General features: G+C 43.3%; 1 protein-coding gene across 3 annotated transcripts; it reads left to right on the top strand.

Annotated features, from left to right (window-relative positions):
- Positions 1 to 1,284: 1,284 nt before the first annotated feature.
- LOC103189863 (solute carrier family 2, facilitated glucose transporter member 11) lies at positions 1,285 to 21,526 on the top strand. Of its 3 annotated transcripts, none has more exons than XM_007910400.2 (13): positions 1,285 to 1,371; positions 5,492 to 5,590; positions 5,750 to 5,910; positions 7,292 to 7,416; positions 8,256 to 8,385; positions 8,789 to 8,937; positions 9,776 to 9,963; positions 10,991 to 11,101; positions 14,902 to 14,954; positions 15,532 to 15,601; positions 17,404 to 17,479; positions 18,303 to 18,430; positions 19,497 to 21,526. In XM_007910400.2, the coding sequence occupies exons 1-13, from the start codon at positions 1,309 to 1,311 to the stop codon at positions 19,680 to 19,682; spliced, it is 1,539 nt and encodes a 512-aa protein (XP_007908591.1). In that variant the 5' UTR covers positions 1,285 to 1,308; the 3' UTR covers positions 19,683 to 21,526. The 3 variants fall into 3 exon arrangements, with proteins under 3 accessions (XP_007908591.1, XP_007908592.1, XP_007908593.1); XM_007910402.2 differs by lacking the exon at positions 1,285 to 1,371 and adding an exon at positions 2,916 to 2,940; XM_007910401.2 differs by lacking the exons at positions 14,902 to 14,954; positions 15,532 to 15,601 and adding an exon at positions 14,991 to 15,092.
- Positions 21,527 to 27,019: the final 5,493 nt, after the last annotated feature.

The raw sequence follows: 27,019 nt of genomic DNA, 5'->3' as shown, positions 1-27,019 counted from the left end.
AGGGTTAGAATACAAAAGTAGGGAAGTCTTGCTACAACTGGATAGGGCCTTGGTGAGACCGCACCTAGAATATTATGTGCAGTTTTGGTCTACTTATTTAAGAAAGGACATACTCGCCTTAGAGGGGGTGCAGTGTAGATTCACGAGGTTAGTTCCTGGGATGAAGGGGTTGACCTATGAGGATTGGTTGAATAAACTAGGCCTATATTCTCTAGAATATAGAAGAATTAGGGTGATCTTATAGAAACATATAAGATTCTTATGGGGCTTGACAGAGTAGACAGTGCGAGACTATTTCCCCCCTGGTAGGAGAATCTGGTAGGGTCTCAGTCTTAAGATTAAGGGACAGCCCTTTCGAACAGAGTTGAGGAAACACTTCTTCACTCAGAGGGTAGTGAATTTATGGAATTTTCTACCCCAGAAGGCTGCAGATGCTCAGTCCTTGAACATATTCAAGACTGAGATTGATAGGTTTCTGAAGGATAGAGGGATTAAGGGATATGGGGATAAAGCGGGCGGATGGAGTTAGATTGGAAGATCAGCCACGATCTTATTGAATAGCGGGGCCGGTTCGAGGGGCCGAATGGCCTTCCCCTGCTCCTAATTCCTATGTTCCTCTCTCTCTCTCACCCTGGCCGGACGCAAGCTGCTTACCTAATTCCAGATAGTATTGGGCGCAGGTTGGCAAGAGCCAAGGCTTGGGGTGGGGGGTGGTGGGGGTTGTTGGGGGGTGGTGGGGGTTGTTGGGGGGGTGGTGGGGTTGTTGGGGGGTGGTGGGGGGTTGTTGGGGTGGTGGGGGGTTGTTGGGGGGTGGTGGGGGAAGCCCAAAGTGTGTGTCGGGGTAATTAACAGCCGGAGTCTGACCAGCTAGAACCGCACAGCTCGGCCATCGATAGCACCGTCCGGTAAGCTGTCCCACCGCTGGTCCGGCTGGGACCACCCCGACCCTCTCGGGCTCTGGTCAGCGGGAGCCGAGTGGGAGGGGGAGTCGCAGGTCCCCAGCGGTGCTGTTCGGTGTTTGAATTTCCCGGGCGAGGGCCGGGGGGCGGGGCCAACTGGGGCGGCGGGGGTCAGGTGACAAGGCCGTCAAGGTTTGGGAGAGGGGCGGGTTTCACGCCCAATTGGGCGTTTTTTTTTATTTTTTTTTACCGGCGATGCGCGTGAGCGAGACGGCCTCTCGGGGGGGAGGGGGTGACGTAGGATGTTGGGCTACTTTTTGGGCGGTTTTGGGCTACCGCCGGGTCCTTTTTTTTTCAAAAAAATAACTGCCGGACAACGCGCTCGCGAGAGAACCGCTCCCGCCACATAATGGCCGCCTCTTTACTGAAGCCGGCGGACCGGAGACCCGAGGGGAGAGAGAGGGACAGACAGGTACACAAGCACTGAGAGAGAGAGAGAGAGAGAGTGTGAGAGGAGAGAGAGAGGTACCAGAGAGAGAGAGAGAGAGTGTGTGAGAGGAGAGAGAGAGAGAGACAGGTACACAGTACCAGAGAGAGAGAGAGTGTGTGAGAGGAGAGAGCGGTACCAGAGAGAGAGAGAGTGTGAGAGGAGAGAGAGAGAGAGACAGGTACACAGTACCAGAAAGAGAGAGAGTGTGTGAGAGGAGAGAGAGAGACAGGTACACAGTACCAGAAAGAGAGAGAGTGTGTGAGAGGAGAGAGAGAGACAGGTACACAGGCCCAGAGAGAGAGAGAGAGAGAGACAGGTACACAGGCCCAGAGAGAGAGAGAGAGAGAGACAGGTACACAGGCCCAGAGAGAGAGAGAGAGAGTGTGTGAGAGGAGAGAGACAGGTGCACAGTACCAGAGAGAGAGAGAGAGAGTGTGAGAGGAGAGAGACAGGTGCACAGTACCAGAAAGAGAGAGTGAGAGGAGAGAGAGAGAGACAGGTACACAGGCCCAGAGAGAGAGAGAATGTGAGAGAATAGAGAAAGAGTGAGAGGAGAGAGAATAGAGAGAAAGAGGAGAGAGAGAATGTGAGAACAGAGAGAGAGAGAGAGTGAGGGAGCAGGTACAGACCCGGAGAGAGAGAGCGAGAGGATGGAGAGAGAAAGACAGGTACAGGGCCGGTGTGAGAGAGTGTGCGAATCCTCCTCGGACACCGGGGTTGGTGCCAGAGAACTGGTTGCAAATGTTACTCCCTGCAGCTGATACGGATTTCCAAAAGGCGTTTGATCAAGTGCCGCAAAAGAGACTTGTAAACAAAATAAGAAGCCGCCGGTATTAAAGAGACAGTGACAGCGGATACAGAACTGACTGGGAGGCAGAAAGCAGAGAGTGGTGGTGAACGGCTGTTTTTTTGACTGGAGGGAAGTGTGCGGTGGTGACCCCCAGGGATCGGTATTGGGACCACTGCTGTTTTTGATCTATATAAATGACCTGGACTTGGGTATAGGGAGTACAACTTCCAAGTTTGCAGATGATACCCTTCTAGGAACTGTAGTAAACAGTGAGGAGGACAGGAGCAGACTGCAGACAGACATAGACAGACGGGTACAATGGGCAAACACAGTGCAGATGAAGTTTAATGCAGAGAAATGCGAATTGATGCATTTTGGGAGGAAGAATGTGGAGAGGCAATATAAGCTGATGGTACAATCTTAAAGGGGTGAAGGAACAGAGAGACCTGGGGGTTCATATAAGTAAATCTTTGAAGGTGGAGGGACAGGCAGATAAAGCTGTTAAAAAAGCATCCGGGACACTAGGCTTTATAAACAGGAGCATAGAATACAAAAGTCAGGAAGTTATGATGAACGTTTATAAACACTGGTTTGTCCTCAGGTAGAGACTGTGTTCAGTTCTGGGCACCACACTTTAGGAAGGATGTCAAGGCATCGGAGAGGTTGCAAAGGAGATTTACCAGAATGGTACCAGGAACGAGGGACTTCAGTTATCAGGAGAGGCTGGAGAAGCGAGGATTATTCTCCTTGGAGCAGAGAAGGTTAATAGAAGTTTTCAAAATTATGAGAGGATTGGATAGGGTGAACAAGGGGAAACTATTTTCACTGGCGGGTGCGTCGGTAACCCGAGGACACAGATTTAAAATAGTTGTTAAAAGAAACGGGAGGTGAGGAGAAATTCTTTTACACAGCGAATTATTTGAATCTGGAATGCATTACCTGAAAGGCTGGTGGAAGCCGATTTGATAACAGGTTTTAAGAGAGAAGTAGATAATTATTTGGGGAGGACAAGTTTGCAGGGCTATGGGGAGAGAGCGGGGGAGTGGGATTGATTTGGATAGCTCTTTTCTAAGAGCCAACAACAGACATGATGGGCCGAATGGCCTCCTTCTGTGTTGTATAATTCTGTGATTCTATGAATAGAGAGATAATTGAAAGATTAGAGAGAGTGTGAGAATAAATATATACTTATTATATAATGTACCTGTACATAATAATAATTCTTGCATTTGATATAGCGCCTTATCACGTCTTCTAGACGGCTCAAAGTGCTTCACAGAATATGGCAAGGAGAGAGGGAGGGTGAAATGGGGGGAGGGGAAGTGGGGAGGGGAAGAGAGGAGGCAAATGAAAGGAGAACTTAGGAAGGAAAGAAGAGAGAGAAAGAGGGTCAGAAGGTTGTGGGTTCAAGCCTCACGTCGGGACTTGGAATCACACAGTCTAAGTTGACCCACCCACTGTTCAGGTTAATGTTAAAGATACCATAGTATTATTCGAAAAGAGAAGGAGGGTTCTCTTGGTGTTCTGGCCAATAACCCCCCCAAATAAAATTGGTCACTCCATGGCTATTTGTGGGACTTTATTGTGCGCAAACTGACTGCACGTTTGCCCACTGAATACACAGTCAATATACTTTACAGTATATCCTGTGAAGCAATTTGAGACGTTCTCAAATGCAAGGATTATATTATAAATGGGGAAGAGAAGAGAGAGAGAATAGTGGGAAATAATAAATAGCGAAAAGAGGGAGAGAGCAAGGAGGAAATCGCGCAGGGAGGACAGAGGAACGTGTGGTTTGGAGGACAAAGATCAATAACCTCTTGCCCAGTCATGATTACCTTTAATGCCACATTACTCCCTTTACGCCTCTTTCCCTGTCTCTTTACCATTCATTAATTTAGGTAAATGTGTTGCGAGGAGGCACCGCTTCACTGGGCTCAGAATTGTTTGGTACAACTATTAATTCGAACAAAGCATATCTGTAAACTGCAGGTATCTTTTTCACATCAGACCTGTCAGAAAGACTTAATATGCTTTGTGCCAAAGCACATTTTTCCTCATGCCCACTGTTCCCAGGGTTACGCAGGGGATAAGGTTCAGTGGACGTTGACAGATACGGAACATATTCAACATGAACTGGTCACACTGTTTGTATTAAAATGAAACAAAAAAGACTTCACACTGTTGTCAACCATCATATCATAGAAACAGAAACACAGAAGCAGGTGTAGGCCATTCAGTCCATCAAGCCTGTTCCACCATTATATAATAATAATAATTCTTGCATTTGATATAGCGCTTTTCACGTCTTCTAGACCTCTCAAAGTGCTTCACAGAATATACTGTAAAGTGAATTGACCGTATATTTGTGGGCGAAACCCGGCAGCCAATTGCGCACAGCAATGTCCCACAAACAGTCGTGGATTGAAAATGACCAATTTATTATTGTTTTTGTTTGGAGGGATTATTATTAGGTGTGTGGAGTAAGGAAACTTGCCCGAGGTTTCGCCCTGCCTGGAATTGAACCCAAGTGTCTCGCTTGCCAGGGGATATAAGATCATGGCTGCTCTGTACCTTAAGTCCAAATACCCGCCCTTGCCCCCTATCCCTTAATACCCTGACCTAACAAGTATCTATCCATCTCAGTCTTGAAGATGTGAATGGATCCAGCATCCACAGCCCTCCGGGGGAGATAGTTCCTGTTTTCCACTGACCTTTCGGTGAAAAAGTGCCTCCTGATTTCACTGCTAAATAGCCTAGCTCTAATTTTAAGATAGCTATCCTATCAAATCCCTTTATTATTTTAAAAACCTCAATCAGATCACCCCTCAACCTTCTAAACTGAAGGGAATACCGACCATGTTTATGCAACCTGTCCTTGTCATTTAACCCTTTTAGCCCTGGTATCATTCTGGTGACTGCACTGCACCCCCTCCAGAGCCTTCCTGAGCTGCGTTGCCCCAAAACGAATGCAGTACTGCAGATGAGATCTGACCAAGGCTGCATACAGTTGAAGCATCATTTCCCCTCCTTTATAATCCATCCCCCTTGAGATAAAGGCCAACGCCCTTTTATCAACAGCAACAACTTGCACTTGTAATGGCACCATCCACGCCGGGTAGTGTCTAAGAGCGCTTGTCAATAGGTTTTTTTTTAATTGCTTTTTGCAAATAAATATCTTTTCTTTGGTTGAAATTCAACAATTAAAAGATGATTTTTACCTAAATCTGATTTTTAACAAACATAATTCTTTATATTCTGGATTTGTGCCCTTGGATTAGAAAATTGCAAATGTCACTCCATTCCTTACAGGTGCCGAGCAGGGGAATGCTCTTCACTGTCTTTGCAGCAGGTATTGGAGGAACATTACAATACGGGTTGAATCTCACGACTGTCAACGCAGCAACTGTTGTGAGTCGAGGATAAGTCGCCTTTAAAACAATTATTTATTGATTTGTAAAGTCAAATATAAATTCAAAAACTTTTTTTGCCTTCCCTACCACCCCTCACACTCCCCCAACCCCACTTACCCCCCCCTCTCTCTCTCTCTCTCGCTCTTCAAAATGACAGTCTGTTCAAAACTTTATCAACGAGACCTGGACTGAACGCTATGGAACGCAAGTGGAAAGCAATTTCATTGCAATAATCTGGAGTTTTATTGTGACTGCTCACTTTGTGGGCGGATTGATGGGGTCACTTATTGCTGGACCCATGGCCATCAAATATGGAAGGTACAAAATGCTGCAGTTCATTCTTTCAATTGGAATTTCTGAAACTGTCGGGAAAAGAGAAAACCATTCAAAAATCTGCATCGAAAAGATTGCCACGCTGTTTGTTTGCGAATTCAGTAATTGTTGAACACAGATTTTATTTTTTTCAACTGCGCTTTCACTCCATCCTCACACACACACACCCTTCAGCTCTGTCCATTTCCACCCCAGCTCGGGCTCCCAATCATGTGAAGCACTTTGAGACATTCTTCTGACATGTATAAATGTAAATTATTTGTATTATACAAGCACCCCTAGATTTCTGAAATGCACTGCTGATTAACAGAGAGGTTTCGTAGTCTTGCTTAATAGTTTTGACAGATGCTGAATACATTGGAACCCTGTTAAAATGTGAGTTCGCTCATTGGGGTGTTGTGGAACCCGGCGTTTATTTACAGCACAAAGAAAGCCCAAATGGCTGAATTTCAGGTCGCCATCTGTGTCACTTCCTGTTGAAGTCAACTTGGCAGTGACTTGATGAGCCGGAAGTCAACCATTTTGTGTTCCTTTGGTAGGTGTTGTGAAGTGCTGATAGAACCAGCCATCTTTCTGTGCCATGCAACAACAACAACTTGCATTTATATAGCACCCATCATGCAGTATAGCGTCTCAGAGCGCTTAAATAGAGAAGCACTGACCAGAGATCATGCCCTGTTACTGCACTGGTTTGGATATTAATCGTCCATCTACTGCATTATAACAGGGCTCTACGATAATATGTCACATCTCAAATCCTTCCATTTTAAATCTGCGAATGACCACCACTCTCTTCCGTCTCACTTGGTCAATTTCCAACCCTATTCCTGTGAAGTCCTCTGAGACGTTGGAATGAATGGAGCTATGTAAATGCAAGTCGTTATAATAAGAATATAAGAAACTTCAAACTACAATACATCACAGAAAAGAAATGGTTAACATTGTAAAAGGAGAGAATTTCACCGTGATCAGTATTATTATTATCTCTTCTATTTACTATTGGAGAAATCCCAGAGAACAGAGAATAAACAACCAAAGTGTTGCATTCCATATTGGGGTTGGGAAGAGATACAGAGCAAACTTAATTATCCTTGCATTTTCCTTGCATTTGATGTAGCGCCTTATCAAGTCACAAGACGCCTCAAAGTGCTTCACAGGATATACTGTAAAGTAGATTGACTGTATATTCTGTGGGTGAAATATGGCAGCCAATTGCGCACAGCACTGTCCGACAAAAAAGTCGTGGGTTGAGTGACCAAATTATTTTGACTTGTTCAGAAGTGAAATTTGTTGCATGTGGTCAGGTTTCTCTGGATGGAGTAGCCTCCGTTCAGTTTTACTGAATGATTTTATTTTCTCTTTTTAGGAGAAATTCTCTGCTCCTGAGTAACATTTTCATACTTGTCGCCGCCCTATTGATGGGACTAAGCAAAATAGCTAAATCATTTGAAATGATCATAGTCGGGAGAATCTTTTCTGGAATCAATTCAGGTATTATTTTTTTCTAACCGTAGATATTTAAAGCACAGAAGAAGGCTATTTGTGCCCACCTGTGTCTTGTGCTGGCTCTTTCACAGAGCAACTCAGTCAGGATTCAATCCATTAAAAACTAAAATGTTCTTGCCATGCAGTGAAATCGTTGGCAATGATGGGAGGAGGGGTTGGAGATGCTACCAAGGGCAAGGTTATTTTGAGAATCACACAAACAGCAATTAGGCTGACATTTTGGCATCACTCAAGCAAATGGTGCCTCAGTTGGTAGCACTCTCGCCTCCTAGTCTTTCCCATCCTTGGGACCGAACTCGTATATGTTCTCAGCTCCCCGATTCCCACTTTCAGTTACTGTTCGCCCAGCTACGATCTGGAGTTGTTTCCCCAACCTCCATACACACATACCTTCACTCTCCCAGCCACCAACCATGCTCCCCAGTCCCCTCGACCTCCAAGCCCAATTCTTAGCTCTCCTGGCCTGGTTTTTGTTCCTCTCAGCCTATTTGAGACAGAGTGAGAGACACACACACATAGACGCACATACACACACACACACACACACCAGGTAGAGTGAGGTTAACAAAAGAAAAAGCAAGTCCCAGAGCCCTATCACAAAGGGGTATATGCCTGGACACACACAAACAACTTTAGTTTCTATCTCCCAGCTGTAAAACAGATCCATCTCATTAGCACCGAACTAACTCAGCGAGTGGAATTGAATTTGTGATATGATATAAAGGGGACTTTAACTCACCAAGGGAGGTGTGAGAAAGCTCGATCAATAACTAGTGTGGGCCTGTACTTTAACTCACACCTTTTCACTTTCCATTTGCTTTGAGGTGTGGCATTGAACATTCATCCCATGTATCTCGGTGAAAGTGCAACAAAGCAGTTCCGTGGCTCAGTTACTCTGTCTTTCGCGCCATTCACTGCAGCTGGACTCATCCTGGGACAGACTGTTGGACTCAGGTAAGTCCTAATGCGTCAGTATTTAGAGCTTATGACAAATCACATCGGTGGATTTCAGTTCCTCTCGTCATCGAAATGCTGCTATTACTGAAAGCACAATAAATAAAAAGCCAATGACTGGAAAGTGTTACCCATATTTTAATAATAATAATCCTTGCATTTGATATGGCGCCCTATTATGTCTTCGAGATGTCTCACAGAGCTTCACAGAATATACTGTAAAGTGTAGTGACTATATATTTTGTGGGAGCCACTTGTACACAGCAATTTTCACAATGAATTTTGTACTCATCATAGCCTTCTGCCCACTGCCAATCCTTCCCATATAGAGTGAACTCACTGCAGCAGTAACAGGTGTGTTTACAATGAAATTAAGCTGTTTTTACAATTTATATTTTTGCAGAGAGGTTTTGGGGAGTGATGAGCGGTGGCCGTTGCTGTTGTCCTCCTGCGCAGCCCCGGCTCTGCTCCAGCTGATGATCTTGCCGTGGTTTCCAGAGAGCCCCAGATACCTGCTGATCGACAAGGGGGACAAGTACCTGTGTTTGGAGGGTAAGTGATTCAGAAAGGGAATCATAGAATTATACAGCACAGAAGGTCTTTGAAATTGAGCTTTTCCAAATCAATCCCACTCCCCCGCACTCTCCCCATAGCCCCGCAAACTTGTCCTCCCCAAGGAAAGACATTTTATCTTTTGTGTGTCAGCTTGGTTCAGTGGTAGCACTCTCGCCTCAGAGTCTGCTGTAAATTTGGAGCACTCGTCTCGCAAGCGAAAGGACCTGGGTTCGCTTCCCGGGTGGGGCGAAACATTGGGTAAGTTTCCTTACTCCACACGCCTCTGTTCACCGAGCAGCAAGTAGGAATCCGGTTGTTAGTCGATTGGCAGATCGCTTGTCCGGGGATAATAATCCCTTCAAAAATAAATAAATAATAATAATTTGGTCATTTAATCCACGACAGTTTTGGGGACCCTGCTGTGCGCTATTGGCTGCTGCGTTTCACCCACAAAATATACAATCAATTCACTTCACAGTATATTCTGTGAAGGGCCGTGAAGATGAGATATGGAGTTATCTCAAATGCACGGATTATTGTTACAAATTTGATTCTAGGCACTTACCAGGAGAGATCACTGAGTAGCGATTAGCAGTGAGAACCCTGATTTTATTTTTATCCAAGGCAAAAGCTCCTTATTGCGGTGTCCTAACTGTTGGAGAAGATGTTACATTTTTTGGTGGGTGGGGGAGGGAAATCAAAATAAAATTGCTGTTGGGAGGCTGGAGCGTTCCATGTAAGATATACCCACAGGGCAGCTTCTAGTGAAAGGTCTGGACCAGTTTCTAAGCAGAACTTTGCTTACCAATGGCATCCCTCTTTAACTTTTTCACAGCGATGAGGAGATTTCATGGAAACATTGACCTCACCGATGAGATGGAGGAGATGTTGGAGGAGAAGAGGGCATCCGAAGGTCAGAAGTCGAAGAATCTATGGGAACTGTTCAGAGACGCCTCGGTCCGAAGGCAGCTGATCATCGTCTTTGTGTTGAGCAGTGCCATTGAGTTATGTGGGAATGATGCAGTGAGTATGACTTGTAGCCTTAACTCCTTTGCAAAAATAGATTACTGTTGTAAGATAACTCAGTAACAACAACTTGCATTTATATAGCGAGCGAGTTTACAGAATATACTGTAGAGTGAATTGACTGTATATTTTGTGGGAGAAACATGGCAGCCGATTGCATACAGCAGTACAAGCACTCGTGGATTGAGTGACCAAATTATTTTTTTTAAGAATTATTATCCCCGGAAAAGCGATTCGCCAATTGAGTTCCACCGAGTTCCTACTTACTGTTAGGTAAACAGAGTTAGGTGGAGTAAGGAAACTTACCCTGGCGGGAATCGAACCCAGGTCTCTCGCTTGTGAGGCGAGTTCTCTAACCACTAAACTACAGGACTCCACAAAATCTCAATATTGTATTGTTGAACGGGGTCTAGATGAACCATATTGCGTTTGTTCCCTGTTGGATTTTTAGTCCCTAAAGTAGACAATAATGATAAATATTGCATTGGCATAGCGCCTTAGCACGTCATCGAGAAGTCTCAAAGTGTTTCACAGTAGGTCCTTCAATGTGGTGTGACTGTGAGTATTTTGTGGGCGAGTACACAAGTACAACAACTACTTGATGGTGTCTTTCATATAAAAGAGACTCTTTGTTCACTGAGAATAATTACAAACAAAGAGAATATTGTTTTTCTGATCTGAGCCTACTTGTCCCCTGGTTCTATAATGATTTACTCCTGTCCAGTTATTTCTGCTGATTAACTGCAGGTCTCTGGGAATAAGCAGCTCACGCAGCCTGTCTTTATATTATATAATGGAGGCAGCTTATGGAACAGCAGATTATGTGTATTATATAACAGCAATATGTATATTATATAATAACCATTTCTGGTGCCACTTGATTAAAATGGGATTTTCATACTTCAAATACCCATCAATAAAGTTGTGGAGAATGGACTGTTTGTATGTTAGTAACACTGAGGTGCAGCGGAACTATGAATCCTGTCTGTTATTTTATTCACATAATAACATCTGTTTTTTTCAGATGTATTTCTACACTACCTACGTGCTTCGTGCTGCAGGAATTCCTGAAAAGAAGATCCAATATGCTGCGATTGGTACTGGGATCTGTGAGTTCATGACTTCACTGAGCAGTGTAGGTGCTATAATCCATTTCTTTTCACTGTGAAATAATTCAGAACAGCAACTTGCATTTATATAGCGCCCCTTACGCAGGGTGGCATCTCAGAGTGCTTGACAGTTCCAGAGCCTGACCCCGGGCCATAGGGAAGTAGGGAGGTGACCATAAGCACGGTCGAAGAGGAAGATCTTCAGGTGAGACCCAAATATGGGGAAGGAGAATGTTGCACTCTGCCTCAATCCCTCCTCCTCAATCCTTTAGGTTTAAAATGTAGGCATTATTTGCTTATATTTTATCAAATTCCTTTGACCTTACACATGTGAGACATGGACAAGAAGGATAATGATGACATGGTGAGACAAGACAAAAGGGAAGATTTGCCAGTGTAACATGGCTCAGAGACAGTCACCGTTTGAATTCGAAAGTCAAATTAGACAATTGGATGAGCTGTGATAAACTTCATCTTAACCTCAAATCATGACTCTACTGATGCATTTAGCACCATTAATGTGTGGGGGGAAAAAAAAACTTTTACACCTCTCCAAGTTGGTCACTTCCCTGCAAGGCTCTTTGTTCCCTTAAGGAAGATGGTTGACTTTTAAACTAGTTCCAATAATCCCAGCGTTTTAGCAGAACAGCATAAATTCTGTCATCGTGCTGCCTGATTTCACGTAGAAGCAGCAACGCAGGCTTGTTTCATTTTGTCTATGTTTTCGTCATTTTTTTGAATACTGCATGTTGTTGGATAAGGTTACAAAGAGCTTTTAATTGACCAAAAATATCATCTCATAATCGGCAAGAAAAAAAATCAATGGATGATCATATTGGAAGCCTCCTCTTACATGAATGCAAAGATAGCACACTCGTCCCTCAATTGAACACAACCTGAAGTCCAGTGTGTGCACAGAACAATTTTCAGCAAGAATAGTGCTTCCCATGCAACAGTGCTCCAGTAATGCCACGTGAGGTATCACTGAAATATTTCCCATCCCTATTGTTTCTCTTCCTTTCTCTTCTATTCACATTGACTCAAATACTTGTTATTTTCCCTTTTTATTATCCTCATTGCCCCCCCTCCCACCACCATCTCCTTTATCTTCAAGTTTTACTTTTGTATTTTCCGTGTGTGTGTGTGTGTGTGTGTGTGAGATCGGGACAATTTCTGTCTGTAAATTGGACAACGCCCTTGGGCGAAATATCCTTTTGTCCCACAAATTGCCACTTTTCCATCTCCCCCAAAACCCAGCAAGTGAAAGCAATAATTCATTCAGAGGAAATTAATCTTTACTGGATTATGCTGTTAATGGATTACTGCGCTATGCAGGGCAATGGTTGTGAATGCATTACTTGGACTACAATAAATGAGCGGGGTTGTGAATAGAATACTGTACTCCTACTGCACCGGCCCACACTGATTAGGTTCCTGTACAGCGCTGGACCAGCTGAAGACCGACGTTGATCAGCATGGGCCATATTTAACAAGGAGTAGAGGGTCGGTCCAGATTATAGGTTGCAAACAAGGAATCAAGCGCAACTATACGATGAAATGGAACTTTTGCAGGGTTCTCTGCTGTGTCATCATTTGGACGGTGTACAGGTAGGATCACCACTTACACAAGAACATAAGAAATGCTAGACGATAAAAAGACGGTCCATCTAGTTCGCCTTCCACCTTCTTGGCGGATGCATGTACATATGTCCTGAACTACCTATGTGGAGTCCTGTAGCTCAGTGGTTAGAGCACTCGCTTTGCAAGCGAGAGACCTGAGTTCAATTCCAGGCAGGTCAGGGCGAAACCTTGGGCAAGTTTCCTTACTCCACACAGAGCCTAATAATAATCCCTCCAAAACCAAAAACAATAATAAATTGGTCATTTTCAATCTACGACTGTTTGTGGGACATTGCTGTGCGCAATTGGCTGCCGCGTTCGCCCACAAATATACAGTCAATTCACTTTACAGTGTGTTTTGTGAAGCGCTTTGGGACGTCCTCCCGACGTGAAAAGCGCTATATCAAATGCAAGGATTATTATGTACTATATCCCACTTGGCCAAGCACAAAACTGAATGGGGCTGGGAGCAGGCTCATAACTTGAGTTTTGATATTTGCTTTGGTTTGACGAATTCATTGAAAATTCAAAGCTGGACCCAAATCCTATAGTATTCAGGATAGACCCAGTGCAGCACAGTGCAGTATCCATGCAGAATGCTTCTAAGAAGAATAAGCTATGAGTAACCAATTAGACAAACTTGGCTCTCAGGCTTAAAGTGGCTTCTCAGAAATATCTTTGGATGCGACTTCAAACCAAGGTCTGGTCTCCCTATTCGGGTGGACCTTAAAAAAGCTCTGTTTGAAAAGAAATCGGAGTTTCTCTCACTGTTCTGACCAACAATCCCCCAAATAAAATTGCTCCCTCATTTCATGGCTATTTGTGGGTCATTGCTGTTACAAATTAGCTGTTCGACCTACAAAAAAAGTCACCACATTTTACGGTAAATTCTATGAAGCACCTTGAGATATCCTTCTGACATAAAAGGAGCTTTATCAAATGCAAGGATTGTTGTTATGTTTTGTAGATGATTTAAAATGGAACTGAGAAAGTAAACAAAGGACGGTACTTTTGCATGCACCGAGACGAGGACACAGGTTAAGGTGGAGTCTTGCAGCTCAGTGGTTAGAGCACTCGCCTTGCAAGTGAGAGACCTGAGTTCGATTCCCGGCAGGGCGAAACCTTGGGCAAGTTTCCTTACTCAACATGCCTGATAATAATCCCCCAACAAAAAAAAATAGTAATTTGGTCACTTCAATCCATAACTGTTCGTGGGACGCTGCTGTGCGCAATTGGCTGCCGCGTTTCGCCCACAAAATATACAGTCAATTCACTTTACAGTATAGTCTGTGAAGTGCCTTGAAACGTCTAGAAGACGTGAAAAGCGCTATATCAAATGCAAGGATTATTATTATTATTAAGGTTTGCAAAGGGCATTTCAGGCAGACACTAGGAAATACTCATTGGATAATTAATAACTGGAATAGGGAGTGAGTGTTCATTCCATTCCAGTACACAGGAATTTCCATGTGTATGTGGGATCCACGGAACTGTTTGGTTTGGATGCTCTTAACCATGGCAATGGGATTCTGCAAGTGTCAGCTGCTGGACTGACAAAACCCCCCACAAAATAAATAACTGGAACAGATTAGCTGGTTAAAATCAGCATGCTGAGACTCATTTAACAAAACAGCTTGATACTATGACAGGAAGACGGTAGGGAGGGTATTCTGGGAGGATCAAATCAAATGAGCCAAGTTTTTTTTCAAAAATCAAACTTCTCATGATTTTGTGAACCGTACAATACATTCATAGCTCGGTGGAACTTACCAGTTTTCACTGATATTTTTAATAACAAATACATCAGGCTCCTAAGATATAGAAATGAGAAATGGGATTTTTTTTCAATAAAAGCTTGTCTAAATTACATTTTAGGGATATCCAGGCAGACCACTCTAAGGATTGTTGTTGAATAGTCCGGTCCAAAATCTTAGTCCAAGAAACTCTTTGGAACCATTTTGAGTGTTTGTTGCTGTACTGACCAGAATGATGTGCGGAAGGAATTGCTTTTCCCAACATCACTGTCTCCTGCTGTTGTGTATTACCAATCCTGGGTAGTATAACCCCACCCCTCTGCCCTCCACTCTTTCTGACGCCAACTCGCAGCTCGGGTCCCAAACCCCTGATTGTCCAGCGCCCTGGGGCGCTATATAAATGTAATTTGTTGTTGTTGGGTGTGTGTATTAATGTCCTTGTTCTTGTGTAGAAGGAATTGTTATCCCAGCAGAGGCCTCGCTGGTCACCGAACCCCGATAAAAGGTAATTGCTTTAACTCCTGTTCTTCTTGCACAACAGAACATATTCATTGACCGTATTGGACGCAAAGTGCCTCTTATGTTAGGGTACGGCTTGATGGTGGTTTGGGGGTCGGTCTTTACTGTCTCGCTGTGTCTGCAGGTAAGTCAGAGCTTCTTTCTCACAGATAATTCACCCCATTCTCAGAGTGCTGCCTTGCACCTTGGGATGCCCTCCTGACGTGAAAGGTGCTATACATATGTAATTTTGTTGCTGTTGATGGCAAACTGAGATTGTTCCACTGACATTCCTAAAGGGACTGATGGTTCCAACGTGTAGATTGAATTTCTGCTCCATACTCTTACACTCTGCCCTAAAGGTGCTAAGCATCTAATATTTGTGTTCTATCTTAGATACATACAGGTAAGTCTCAGCCTTCAGTTCCACTGCTGCAAGTGATTTGGTTCCCCCTTCCCCTACTGGTCAGGGTTATAGTAACATAAAGGTAATGCCACAGGAAACATAGTATTACTTTGTTATGCCTTACTCCATATTAAACTTAACGTTAAGTTGACTCATGCTAAAAGGTTTCTTTTTCAAGAAAGGAATTGTGGAGCACCAGTGTTGAAATCGCCTCACCTCACAGCAACCCAGAAGATGCCCTGACCTTGGTGGGTACTGCTGCTGTCTCGTGCTCATACCATCACCCTAGACCCTGCTGCCGTGTGGCTGGTTTTGTCTCTGGTTGTTCTGCTTATTTGGAAGTTAATAATCATAGAGGTGCAAGGGAGGTGGTGTGGGAAGCAGGGACTGATTGCTGGGGTAGGGAAGGGAGTTGCTTGCAACAAATTAGAAACATTTGGGCAGCAGCAAGTTGCCCTCGATTGAATCTGCAAAGTAATCGGAGTAGAGACCAGCTTCAGACTACACTAACTAATTAACTAACTTCCAGTATCCGGAATTCTAATCTTTTTCAAAAAACCTATTCCGCTGTCCCAACTCTCCTCGTGCACACCAACACCGTTTGTTGAGCGGAGTAGTCTCACTAACCTTGGCCAGGGATATCGCCTTTTGACTGTGAACGGAGGATAGGTTATTCGCTATCGTCTGCTTGTGGGATTCAAACTGACATTTACCTAGCCTCTGTTTACCCAGCAGTAAGTAGGAACCCAGTTATTCTTTATTTCATTATTTTTTTGGAGGGATTATTATCCCCGAAAAGCAATCCCCCAATCGACTAACAATCAGGTTCCAACGTACTGCTAGGCAAAGAGAGGCATATATGTGAAGTAAGGAAGCTTTCTTAAGGTTTCGTCCTGCCTGGGAATCGAACCTCGGTCCTCTTGCTTGCGAGGCGAGTGCTATAACCTCTACTCTACAGGACTCCACAACGATTTTGGCAAGGATTTTTGAGCAACTATCTAGTTTGAACCAGTTCTTGAATTGTGAGAAGCAAAGTAAATGCAGTGTCAAATTGGGAACAAATATCCCAGTGAATTGATGGGAAAGTAGGTCAATCTTGTAATCGCAAATAGTCAGTAAAGTTGTGAAAAGCTGTTTTATTCTTATTATATGAAAAGTGCTCCACTACCTCTCTTCCCACCTGCTGTGAAAAGCTCTCAGTATTGTGAAAAGCTCTAATTTCTCTCCAGGCAATCTCTGGATTGGAATTTTAATAAATACAATTCTTACTAGATACTGTTCAATGGTTAAGGTAGGGTGGGAGTTGAATCTTATGCTGTTCTTTATAGCTACCAGTCTAGACCTGTTTGTTGAGTGACCGCAGGACTGTACGCAGCATTCCAGTTACAGCTATACATAGTCAGCATCTGGGAATTGAACTCACTCCACTGATCTGTCAACATCGCCCAGCACCTTGTTCACTTATAACTGCCCTCACGGTGTTTGGACACAGTTATACTACTTCTCGATCACTTTCAACTTCTTCATCCCTTCCCATCAGCGATCAGGTGTCAGCCTGGCTCCGTGGTAGCACTATCGACTCTGAAAGGCCTAATGCTATAGGTTCAAGCCTGACGTTGGTACTCTGAACTCACAGTCTAGACTGACATGCCAATGTGGCACTGGGCGTTTAAGGTAATGTCCTTTACATGATATATTAAACTGAGATCACGAAAGACACTGGTACTACTGTACTGGTAATTCTTGTAGTGGCTGTTTAAGGCTCTGTATCAAAGGCCGGGATTATTATTATCCAGAGTAGGATGTAAGCGAGCAAAGTGCAAAGATAACGTACAAAATAAAAACAAATTGTAAAAGGAGTGTTAAAGGTACAGAACATGCAACCTTTCGATTTTTGAACGTGGTGCTGACAATGAGCTCCGGTTTCTAAATAGCTGAATAGAATAGTTCACTAACCCTGCTGGGATACAGTTGGCTCATTGGTTAGCTGTAAAGAAGAAGTGGTGAGTGGATGAGTGCGCTGCTGATACTGTTGTTTTCTCAATCCTAGAACAAGTTCAGCTGGATGCCCTATGTGAGCATGATCTGCCTCTTTGCCTCCATCTTAAGCTTTGGAATTGGACCAGGTGGGTCACTCAGCTGTGTGCTCAGAACCTTCTGACGATACAAGAGAAGCCAACCGAGAGTTCCGGTTCATATTCACCCTTGCCTGATGTTTCATGTTGCCTCCTGCAGCTACAACAATAATAATAATAATATAATAATCCTTGCATTTGATATAGCGCTTTTCACGTCGGGAGGACGTCCCAAAGCGCTTCACAGAATATACTGTAAAGTGAATTGACTGTATATTTGTGGGCGAACGCGGCAGCCAATTGCACACAGCAATGTCCCACAAACAGTCGTGGATTGAAAATTACCAATTTGTTATTGTTTTGGGTTTTGGAGGGATTATTATTAGGCTCTGTGTGGAGTAAGGAAACTTGCCCAAGGTTTCGCCCTCTGCCTGGAAGTGAACTCAGGTCTCTCACTTGCAAAGTGAGTGCTCTAACCACTGAGCTACAGGACTCCACGATACCATGGACTTGAATTCCATTACAAGGCTTGAACATATTTAGGTTGCAGTCAAGCGCTCCGGGACGTGAAGGGCCCTATATAAATGCAAGTTGTTGTTGATGTGGTTTATTTGTTTAGCGCATTAAGCATTAACCTGTTCGCTGGTGAATACTCTTCATCCAGGAACAGAGTTGGCAAATTGGTTTAGGGTTAAGAAAATAGTTTTAAGTCTAGACCCATGTGCAGTTACTTCCCCGGAGCTAATCAGCTGAAGTTTGATCTGATGAAGGGTCACAGCCAAAGCCTGAATCCATCCATCTGATTCAGATGATTACTGAGCAGTTCTGCATTTCTAGAATACTCTAACTCCCCTGTGATTGTGTTTCCCTTTAGCTGGAGTTACATTTCTCTTACCCACGGAGATTTTTGACCAGAATTCACGGCCTGTAGCCTACATGCTCAATGGTTCCCTGCTTTGGATCAACCTCCTTCTTGTCGGCATGATTTTCCCACTGTTTGTCGTAAGTATTTAGGCTAATTGCTAAATGCTTTTCCTCCTTTTATTTTTATCTTTGTTTTCCTGTCCAGTACTGTTTAGTACTGTTTCATCCTAAGCTTTTGACTCTTGTTGAGATAGGATTTTACAGGCTGCTCATTCAAAGTGGCCTATCTTCAAATGTGGGCAGTTAATATGACCCATCGCAACCAAATCCTTTGGTACGACAAAACCAAACCCAAATCAAATGCAAGGATTATTTTTATTATTATTACCTTGATCCTGCTCTTCTCCCAGCATCCAGACCTGCAAACTTTCCAGTGAAGTAGGCGAGTGTCACTGGATAATGATCGAGAGCAGAAATTTTGGCTGATCTTTTCCCAATTCTAGGCCAGTTGTAAATAATAATAATAATAATCCTTACATTTGATATAGCACCTTATCATGTCATTGAGACATCTCAAAGTGCTTCACAAATATGTCTTGTAGCTCCGTGATTAGAGCATTTACTTTGCAAACGAGAGACTTGGGTTTGATTCTCGTCAGGGCGAAATGTTGGGCAGGTTTCCTTACTTCACATGTCTCTGTTTACGTAGCAGTGAGTAGGAACCCAGTTGTTAGTTGATTGGCGGATCGCTTTTCCGAGGGTAATAATTCTTTCAAAAAAATAATAATAATAAATTGGTCACTTAATCCACAACTGTTTGTGGGACACTGCTGTGCCCAATTGGCTGCTATGTTTCACTCACAGAACATACAGTCAATTCACTTTACAGTATGTTCTGTGAAGCGCTTTGAGATATCTCGAAGACGTGATAAGGTACTATATCAAATGCAAGGATTATTATAATGTACTGTAAAGTGAACTGTCTGTATATTTTGTGAGCGAAACACGGCAGCCAATTGCGCACAGCAGTGTCCCACAGACAGTCGTGGACTGAGTGATCAAATTATTACTATTATTTTTGAAGAGCCCCGAACTGCAACACACCTGAGATCTGCTAATCCAAAGCTCTGCGATCATCTTCAGGAATGTCAGAGGTTTGTTGTGTTTTAATGGCCAAACTCACTCGTCTTTCCTTCCCTTGCAGAGTGGACTGGGGCCGTTCTGCTGCGTGCCGTTCATTTGCGTCAGCTTCCTCTCCGTTTTGTTCATTGGATTCTTTGTGCCGGAAACCAAGGGCAAGACGTTGATGGAAATTTCCCAGGAGTTTCAGAAGCGAAACTTCAAGGAAGTCGGTCAGAACATGTTGCGAGAACAAGTGAAAGAATTATAAAATCACTCCTGTTGTCATTGTTAGGGCATAGTATTCTAATATAATACAATACAAAATTACATTTGTATAGTGCCTTTCAAGTCAGGAGGACGTTATATTGCACTATATTGCAAAGGCTTTATAATACATTTTGTGCATAGAGCTGCCAACTAGCAGCAGCCTGATGTCAGCTCACCCAGCTTTCTTGGGTAACCTACAAGTTTAATTGAGTTAAAGTCTGGTGACAGAGTTTGGGTTCAGTTCCTGCCCAGTCGCTGAAGAGCAGTTTGCGGGTTTACCCTAAACTTTGACAACAGATACTTTTTCTGTGGCATTAGGTTTCCATGCATGCAATCGGTGTTGGGTAGTTAGCTGATATTCTCGTGATTTTTCTGCCCTGTCTTATGGTAATGGCAAATCTAGCAACAGGACATCAACTCCATATACAAGCGAGTGTCCTGTCCTACATCTACCCACTGCTAATCATCTGTCCACTCAATCCGCAGAGCGGTTGAGATTGTGAAATGTTTGCAAATCTTAAGCCAAAATATTTAACATTATGTATGTACTCTTAACTAGCCATGAAGCTTTTTCCTGAAGCTGCTCTATATATAGATCTATATTTTGCACAAATTCTATGAAAGTGGTTGTGTACCACCTCTGTATTTATGCTGCTTGGCTACAAATTATCTTTAAGTTAATGACTGAAGAACTTCTGAGTATTTTTCCAAACTGAGGTAAGACAATGTTGGGGAGAGAGAGAAAGGTTGGGGCAGGGAGGAAAGAGACACCACAGTATTTGATATTACAGTGATTGTTTAACTATGAAGGAAAAAATCTTCGGTTTGTGCTGTGCATTGTATTTTCCTTGATGACCAGATATCGACACTGACTCTCTTGTCCAGAATGTGGCTGGTCCTGTTCAATGTGATTGCCCAGTTTTACTGTAAATTGGTTGGAATTTTTTTTTATACAGTGATTGGACTTAAACTGGGAGACATCCAGCTTGGAGTAAGTAAGATTGCTTTGTGTGCTTTGATGTGGGAAGTGGTCACATCTGCTGTTCTGCACTGGTGTCAGGTTGGGCGGAGGGCATTGACCTCATGGTTGCACTGAAATAGATGGACGGATGAATGAGTTGAATGAACCAGCAACGATGGTTGAAATGGAGTGATGGCAGGAGTGAGACAAAGTCATCTCCATAGTGGATGAAAGGTAGGATCTGCATCACAGCTCAGGAAGGAAGGAAAGTGGCACTTTAAAAAAAAGAGCAGGTACTGGCAAGAGCAGTAATAAGGTACGGAAAACGCATTGTGTGATAATCAGCAAAATGTTTGAAACTAATCTGTTGTCTGGGTGAGTAAGTGATTCTCTTCACAGATATTACAGAGTTAGAGGACGATTTACAGTATGCCCTGTGGGAGGGCAAGGTATAGATTTGTATAATCTTGCTTATTTATTAAAATAAATTAAATGAAGTAGACCAAAGATGAGCAATGGACCTCGACAGTATCCCGTGTATTTCCTCCAAAATCATTGAATACCGTAGAAGAAAGAAGCCATCAATGCGTGTCCTCGATCCCTCCACACCTCAGCATCTTGTTAAAGAATCAGTGAAAAAACGTTAGATCGGTTGGAATGCAAGAATGTGTGTCCAAGTCAATGAGCTGGTGTTGATGTGTTGAATATCGTTGTGTTTGCACCTTGAAGGTTTTCAGTAATCTCTGAAGTTGCTGAAGATTGAATTCTCAGGTTTCTAAAAAGAACTTGTTGTATTATCACATTCTGAGAGCATACACGTATTATCAAAGACTACCACAAATATACAGTCAATTCACTTTACAGTGTGTTCTGTGAAGCGCTTTGGGACGTCCTCTCCCGACGTGAAAAGCGCTATATCAAATGCAAGGATTATTATTATTATTATAGCGACAACAAATATTTAAACATTTTACATTCTTTAAAATACAATGGCTGATTTACGAGGCTCACTGACTTAAGGCAGTTATGTTGATGCTAAGTATATATATATATATGTGTGTGTATGCATATTGTTGCAATGCTAATTTAAATTACGAAGAATCCAAATCAAAGTTTACAGTTTGCTGCTAGAACAATTCATAAGAAAGGTTCGGAAATCCGGGAAAGCAGGATTAAAATGCTTCACCTTTTTAAAAAAAAGTTCTTAAAATTGCAATTTATGTGGAGTTGATTGATTAATATGATTACAATAAAGCTACTTTTGATTTTTTTTAACTGTATTTTTTATTTAGCGCAGTGTGAGTTCAAAGCTGACTATCCCAGGCAGACTGTTTTCTGGATCTGCTTAAACTCCAAAGTCTAAAGGTTGTTTCATAATATCACAACGCTATCCATTTATGTACGGAGCCTGATATTGAGCTGGGGGTGGGGTGTGGCTGGGGTGACACCAATTGCCTGCAACAAATTGAATAGAGAAGCATCCTGCTGCATCTCCAGGAATCCGACATTTTAGGATTGCAGAATATTCTGCTTCATACACGGATCTTTGGCCTTCTGCTTGTCCCTCGTGCCCTCCGTTCCACCATCAGTGGCCACACTTTCAGGCACTGCGCTCCGAAACTTTGGAATATTCTTCCTCTATCCCTCCGTCTTGCCCCTTCCTTCCCCCCCACTTCAGGTCGCGCCTGAAGAGCTTCCTCTTCGACCGTGCCTACGGTCACCTCCCATCTCCACACCCGGCTCGTTGAAGTGCTCTGACACTGTCAAGCGCTCTGGGACGCTGCCCTACGTGAGGGGCGCTGTGTAAATGCAAGTTGTTGTCCCTATGATATGGTTGAACCCACATTGTGCAGAGTCTACAAATGATCTAGTCCTGGAATATGTGGCCATTTCTGTCCTACGTGCCTTGTGACTGGTGGAAATATGCGGTTGAACTTTGCCTGTGCTGACATTGTGCTGATGCCCTCCCACAGAGTTTCCTCAATCACCAGCTTCAATTGAGGGCGACAAAGTATCCTATCGTATTGATCCTCAGGAAGTGGGTTTGGAACAATTACCTGTGACTCTAAAGGTTTTATTTAATATCAGTCATGGCCTTTTGACAAAGTAAATCATTCTGTACCAAGGATATTTACCATTGTTCCAATTGACTTGCGCAGACATTCTGCAATGCACATTATTAATTGCTAATAGCAGCCTGCTGTGTACATCGCAATATACTGTGCATGTAATAACAAGATTAACACTCATCAGAAGCAGTGAAGTCAGAGGAGGGGATCAACAACAACAACAAAATTACATTTGTATAGCGCCTTTCACATCAGGAGGACATCCCAAGGCGCTGGGCAGACAGAGTTTCGGACCTGAGCTGGGGGTTGGGTTGGGGGAGAGTGAAGGGCAGGGGGGGAAAGCAGGAAGATTGAAAGCACGGTCGAAGAGGAGGGTCTTGAGATAGGTCTTGAAGGTGGCGAGGGAGGGGGCGAGGCGGAGGGACTGCAGGATGGCGTTCCAGTGGTTCAGGCTCCTGGTTGCGCTATTGTGGGTACCTTTTTTTAGTTTCTCATGCATGTTGGTGATCGGTCTTTTTCATCGGACTTAATAATAATTAATAATAATAATTCAGCTCTACTTGTAACTTTGAACACTTCCTCGACTTTTTTTTAAAAAAGCTATAACTTACCATTTGCACTGCTGTAAATCAGTCTGTTTGCTTGAGGCTTTTTATTAAGAGCCTAGAAACACATTGTGAAATTTGGTAACCTGTGTCCCAAGAACTTATAGACTCGTCATCGACTCATTTGGGTTTTAACTATATGTCTTGTCTAATGGCCATTTTCATTTCCTGTGTGAGATGAGAAAAGTCATTCTGTGCTGGTCAGGTGCTTAAGGGGTAAATTAGAATGATTATTAGATGATTCCCGTCGGGATGTTATTTTTAACAAAAAAATAATGATAATTTGGTCACTCAATCCACGACTGTTTGTGGGACACTGCTGTGTGCAATTGACCGCCGCGAAATATACAAAATATACAGTCAATTCATTTTACAATATATTCTGTGAAGTACTTTGAGACAGTCTCGAAGACTATGTCAAATGCAAGGATTATTGTTTATTGTTTACCCACTGGAGCAATTTTTTAGTCTTGTGATGGCGAGTGATGAGATGAACACCAGGTAGATATTTTGCCAATCAATCAAAAAACCAATCAAAGAGCCTTATTTAGGGCGACTCTGTTTCAACCATATATAGTGCGCAGTGAACATTTACAAAGACATTTCTGAATTGGTTCTCAGTGGTTTATAAAATGTCAGCAATTCCAAGACAGTTTGTACCATCTTGGTCATTGAATAGAATTGCGTCTTGGAAACTGCTTCACCGAGAGAGAGAGAGAGAGAGAGAGAGCAGGATGTACCTTACAGAGAGTACACCATGTCCACATTTTGTTACGGGCAGGTGTGCAATCCTTCTCGTGTACACCTGATGAGGACTAGAGTTATTTCATTGAAATGGGTTTCACTTAAGCTGGGTCGAATATCAAATGCAAGGATTATTATTAGTAGTTATATATTTAGTCGACAGTTTATGCCTCTTCAGCATTGTGTTTTCTTCAGCCTCTCTGCCCCCACCCTTTGGAACTGCGCCCCACAGGCACTCTGCCTCGCCCCCTCCCTTGCCTGCTTCAAGGCCCATCTCAAGACCCTCTTCTTCGACTGCGTTTTCGATCACCCTCCTTCCCCTACCCTCCCTGACCTCCACCTCTCCTGATCTCAACCGCCAGCTCGGGTCCAAATCTCTGACTGTCCATTGCCTTCCCGACATGAAAGGCGCTGAGTAAAATGTAATTTGTTGTTGCTGTCTGATTGACTCAGTTCCACATTGCTTGTACCAGCTGAGCCGTTGAAACTCACCAATGGAGCACAATAATCCGTCGACGTGATGGTTTGAGGACCCCTGTACTTATTTACGAACTTTCCCATTGAAGCCAGAGTAGAGTTAAAGAGTTGCAACTAAAACAGTTGTTGTCACATTCACCTGGATATCAGCAGCCATCGGGAAGGTTCAGTCCACCGAAAGTTCAATCTGATTTCTGATGTAATGAAATTGAAAATCCAGGTATTTCTAGGATAATTAACAGAGCATGAAAAGACATTTAGAGGTGTCCCTGCTGTCGGACAAGCTATATAGGAGACTTGTGCATAGCACTGGCAAACTGATGAGCCCTCTGTTCCTTTTACCCATCAATTGTTACCGTTTGCCTTTTCCTTTTGTGACATTTCATAGCTTTGCAGAAACTTAGAGCAAGGAGTGATTTGGAATCAGGCACATCTGATGGAAAATACTCTGAAGGAGCTGGTATGGACTCATTTTCCATTCTTGAAATGACTTTTAATGATTTGATCTGCACAACTTTGTAACTTGTGTTATTTGTGATCTATTTTTGCGAATCTTGCTGCCTCTCTCTCAACAATTTTGGTTTAACCCAGCAACGTTTGAATTAATTTTTAACTTACAAACAACGTTTACAAATTGAACGGCATGTTTACCAGATGTGACCATTGAACAAACAGCAGCGGCTTTCACGAGAAAAATGTTAATCCTTGAAGCATTTTCTTGCCTTGGATTCGTGGTCGTGTTTCGTTTGCTAAAACAACAACTTGCAGTTATGTAGTGCCCCTCGTGCAGGGTAGCGTCCTAGAGCGCTTGACAGTGGCTGTTTCCGTGTGTAGGACGAGGAAAGTCATTCTGTGCAGGTCAGGTAGCTGTTGTTTAAGGGGTAAATTAGAATGATTATTAGCTTGACTCCTGTCGGGATGTTATTTTTAATTAAAAAACAAATTTGGTCACTCGATCCACAAATGCGAGACTCTGCTGTGTGCAATCGGCTCTCGCGTTTCGCCCCCACGACAACGCCGCCGAGCCTGGGGGGTAGGTGACCGCAGGTACGGTCGATGGGGAATATCTTCAGGAGCGAACTGAAGATGAGGAATTAGGGGGTAAGGCGGAGGGAGAGAGGAGAGTGTTCCAGCATTTGGGGAACACTTTTTNGGGGTTTGCTGTGCAGAGAACATTAGTGCAAGTGTCTGATGAACCTTTCTGCCAATGAGTACGGATCTCTAATCAGCATCAGCAATTTACCATTTAAGGAGAGAATAATCACATATTTGCTTAGCATCCTGACACATGCATTTATTTGGAAAGACATGATGTTTTTAATTGTTTCACTCTTTTACTTGTGTTTTTCTTTGCTCCTTTATTTTTCTCTCTTTCGATATTGCTGTGAACTAGATTGCCAATTAACCCCAGGTTTTGCAGTGAGTAAATCTGTAACATGAACCTGTACTAGCCATTGAGACGACAGTAAAACCCTCACATAAGTCGTATCAGTTGGGAACCATACATTTAATATGATTTATGCAAAGTATGTGTCACATGAAACTTATAAATAATAGGAAATTCAACAGGACCTGGGCAGATGTACGACTTAGGCGATTATACGATTTATACAGATCAGACTTCTGCAAGTTTTACTGTATTACCCAACTCGGTTCAAAATTGGTCCATTTCACCTGACAGAGGAATCTTTCATCCCATCCGTCTGGGCAGGATTGGACTTGGCCCACAGGTGAAAGGACAGTATAGCTATTTCAATTCATTAGTTATTCCTTCTGTTTATTTGTTTGATTCGCAAATATAGTCGGCAAAGCACTTAACGTAACATAAAATGTAGGAGCAGAAGCAATATTTTTGAAGGGATTATTACCACCGGAAAAGCGATCAGCCAACCGACTAACAACTGGGTCCCTGTTTACTGCTAGGTGAACAGAGGTGTGTGGAGTAAGGAAACTTGAACATTTAGCCCTGCCCGGGAATAAAATCCAGCTCCTCTAGCTTGCGAGGCAAGTGCTCTTTCCACTAAGCTATACATTGCAGCCCACCCTCAGCACTGTATTGGAGAGCCAGCAAAGACTGGGAATTCAAAGCGCTGGAAAACAATCAATGGAAGTATTTTTTTCCCCTCATTCTTCAACAGTTCCCAAGGCTTTTGTCTCCTTTTACCTTGAAATGTGGTGTTTCGTTCCACAGTCGTCAGCTAGCCGGCTTAATGCGCTGCTTAATCGACGAGCCTTGGCAGTGAGTATTGGCAGATTATTCAACATTGGAGAGCATCAGAAGCAAGCCATTGGGTGCCACCTTGATCAATCAGGCCCAGGAACCCTGGTTTGAGTTCAACTCTTTGTCTGCCTGAGCAAAGGGTCCTGAGTCCAAATGCACTGCCCCAGCTGAGATCAGTGAACTCAGCACCGTAGCTATGGAGTGGAGTGCTGTAGCGTATTGGTTGGAGCACTGGCCTCGCAAGCCAGGGGACATGGAGCA

This window comes from Callorhinchus milii, unplaced genomic scaffold (assembly GCF_018977255.1).
Source record: "Callorhinchus milii isolate IMCB2004 unplaced genomic scaffold, IMCB_Cmil_1.0 Scaffold8, whole genome shotgun sequence".
Taxonomy (NCBI): Eukaryota; Metazoa; Chordata; class Chondrichthyes; order Chimaeriformes; family Callorhinchidae; genus Callorhinchus; species Callorhinchus milii.
Note: the sequence above shows the minus strand (reverse complement) of the source record. Positions and strands in the feature narration are given on the sequence as shown.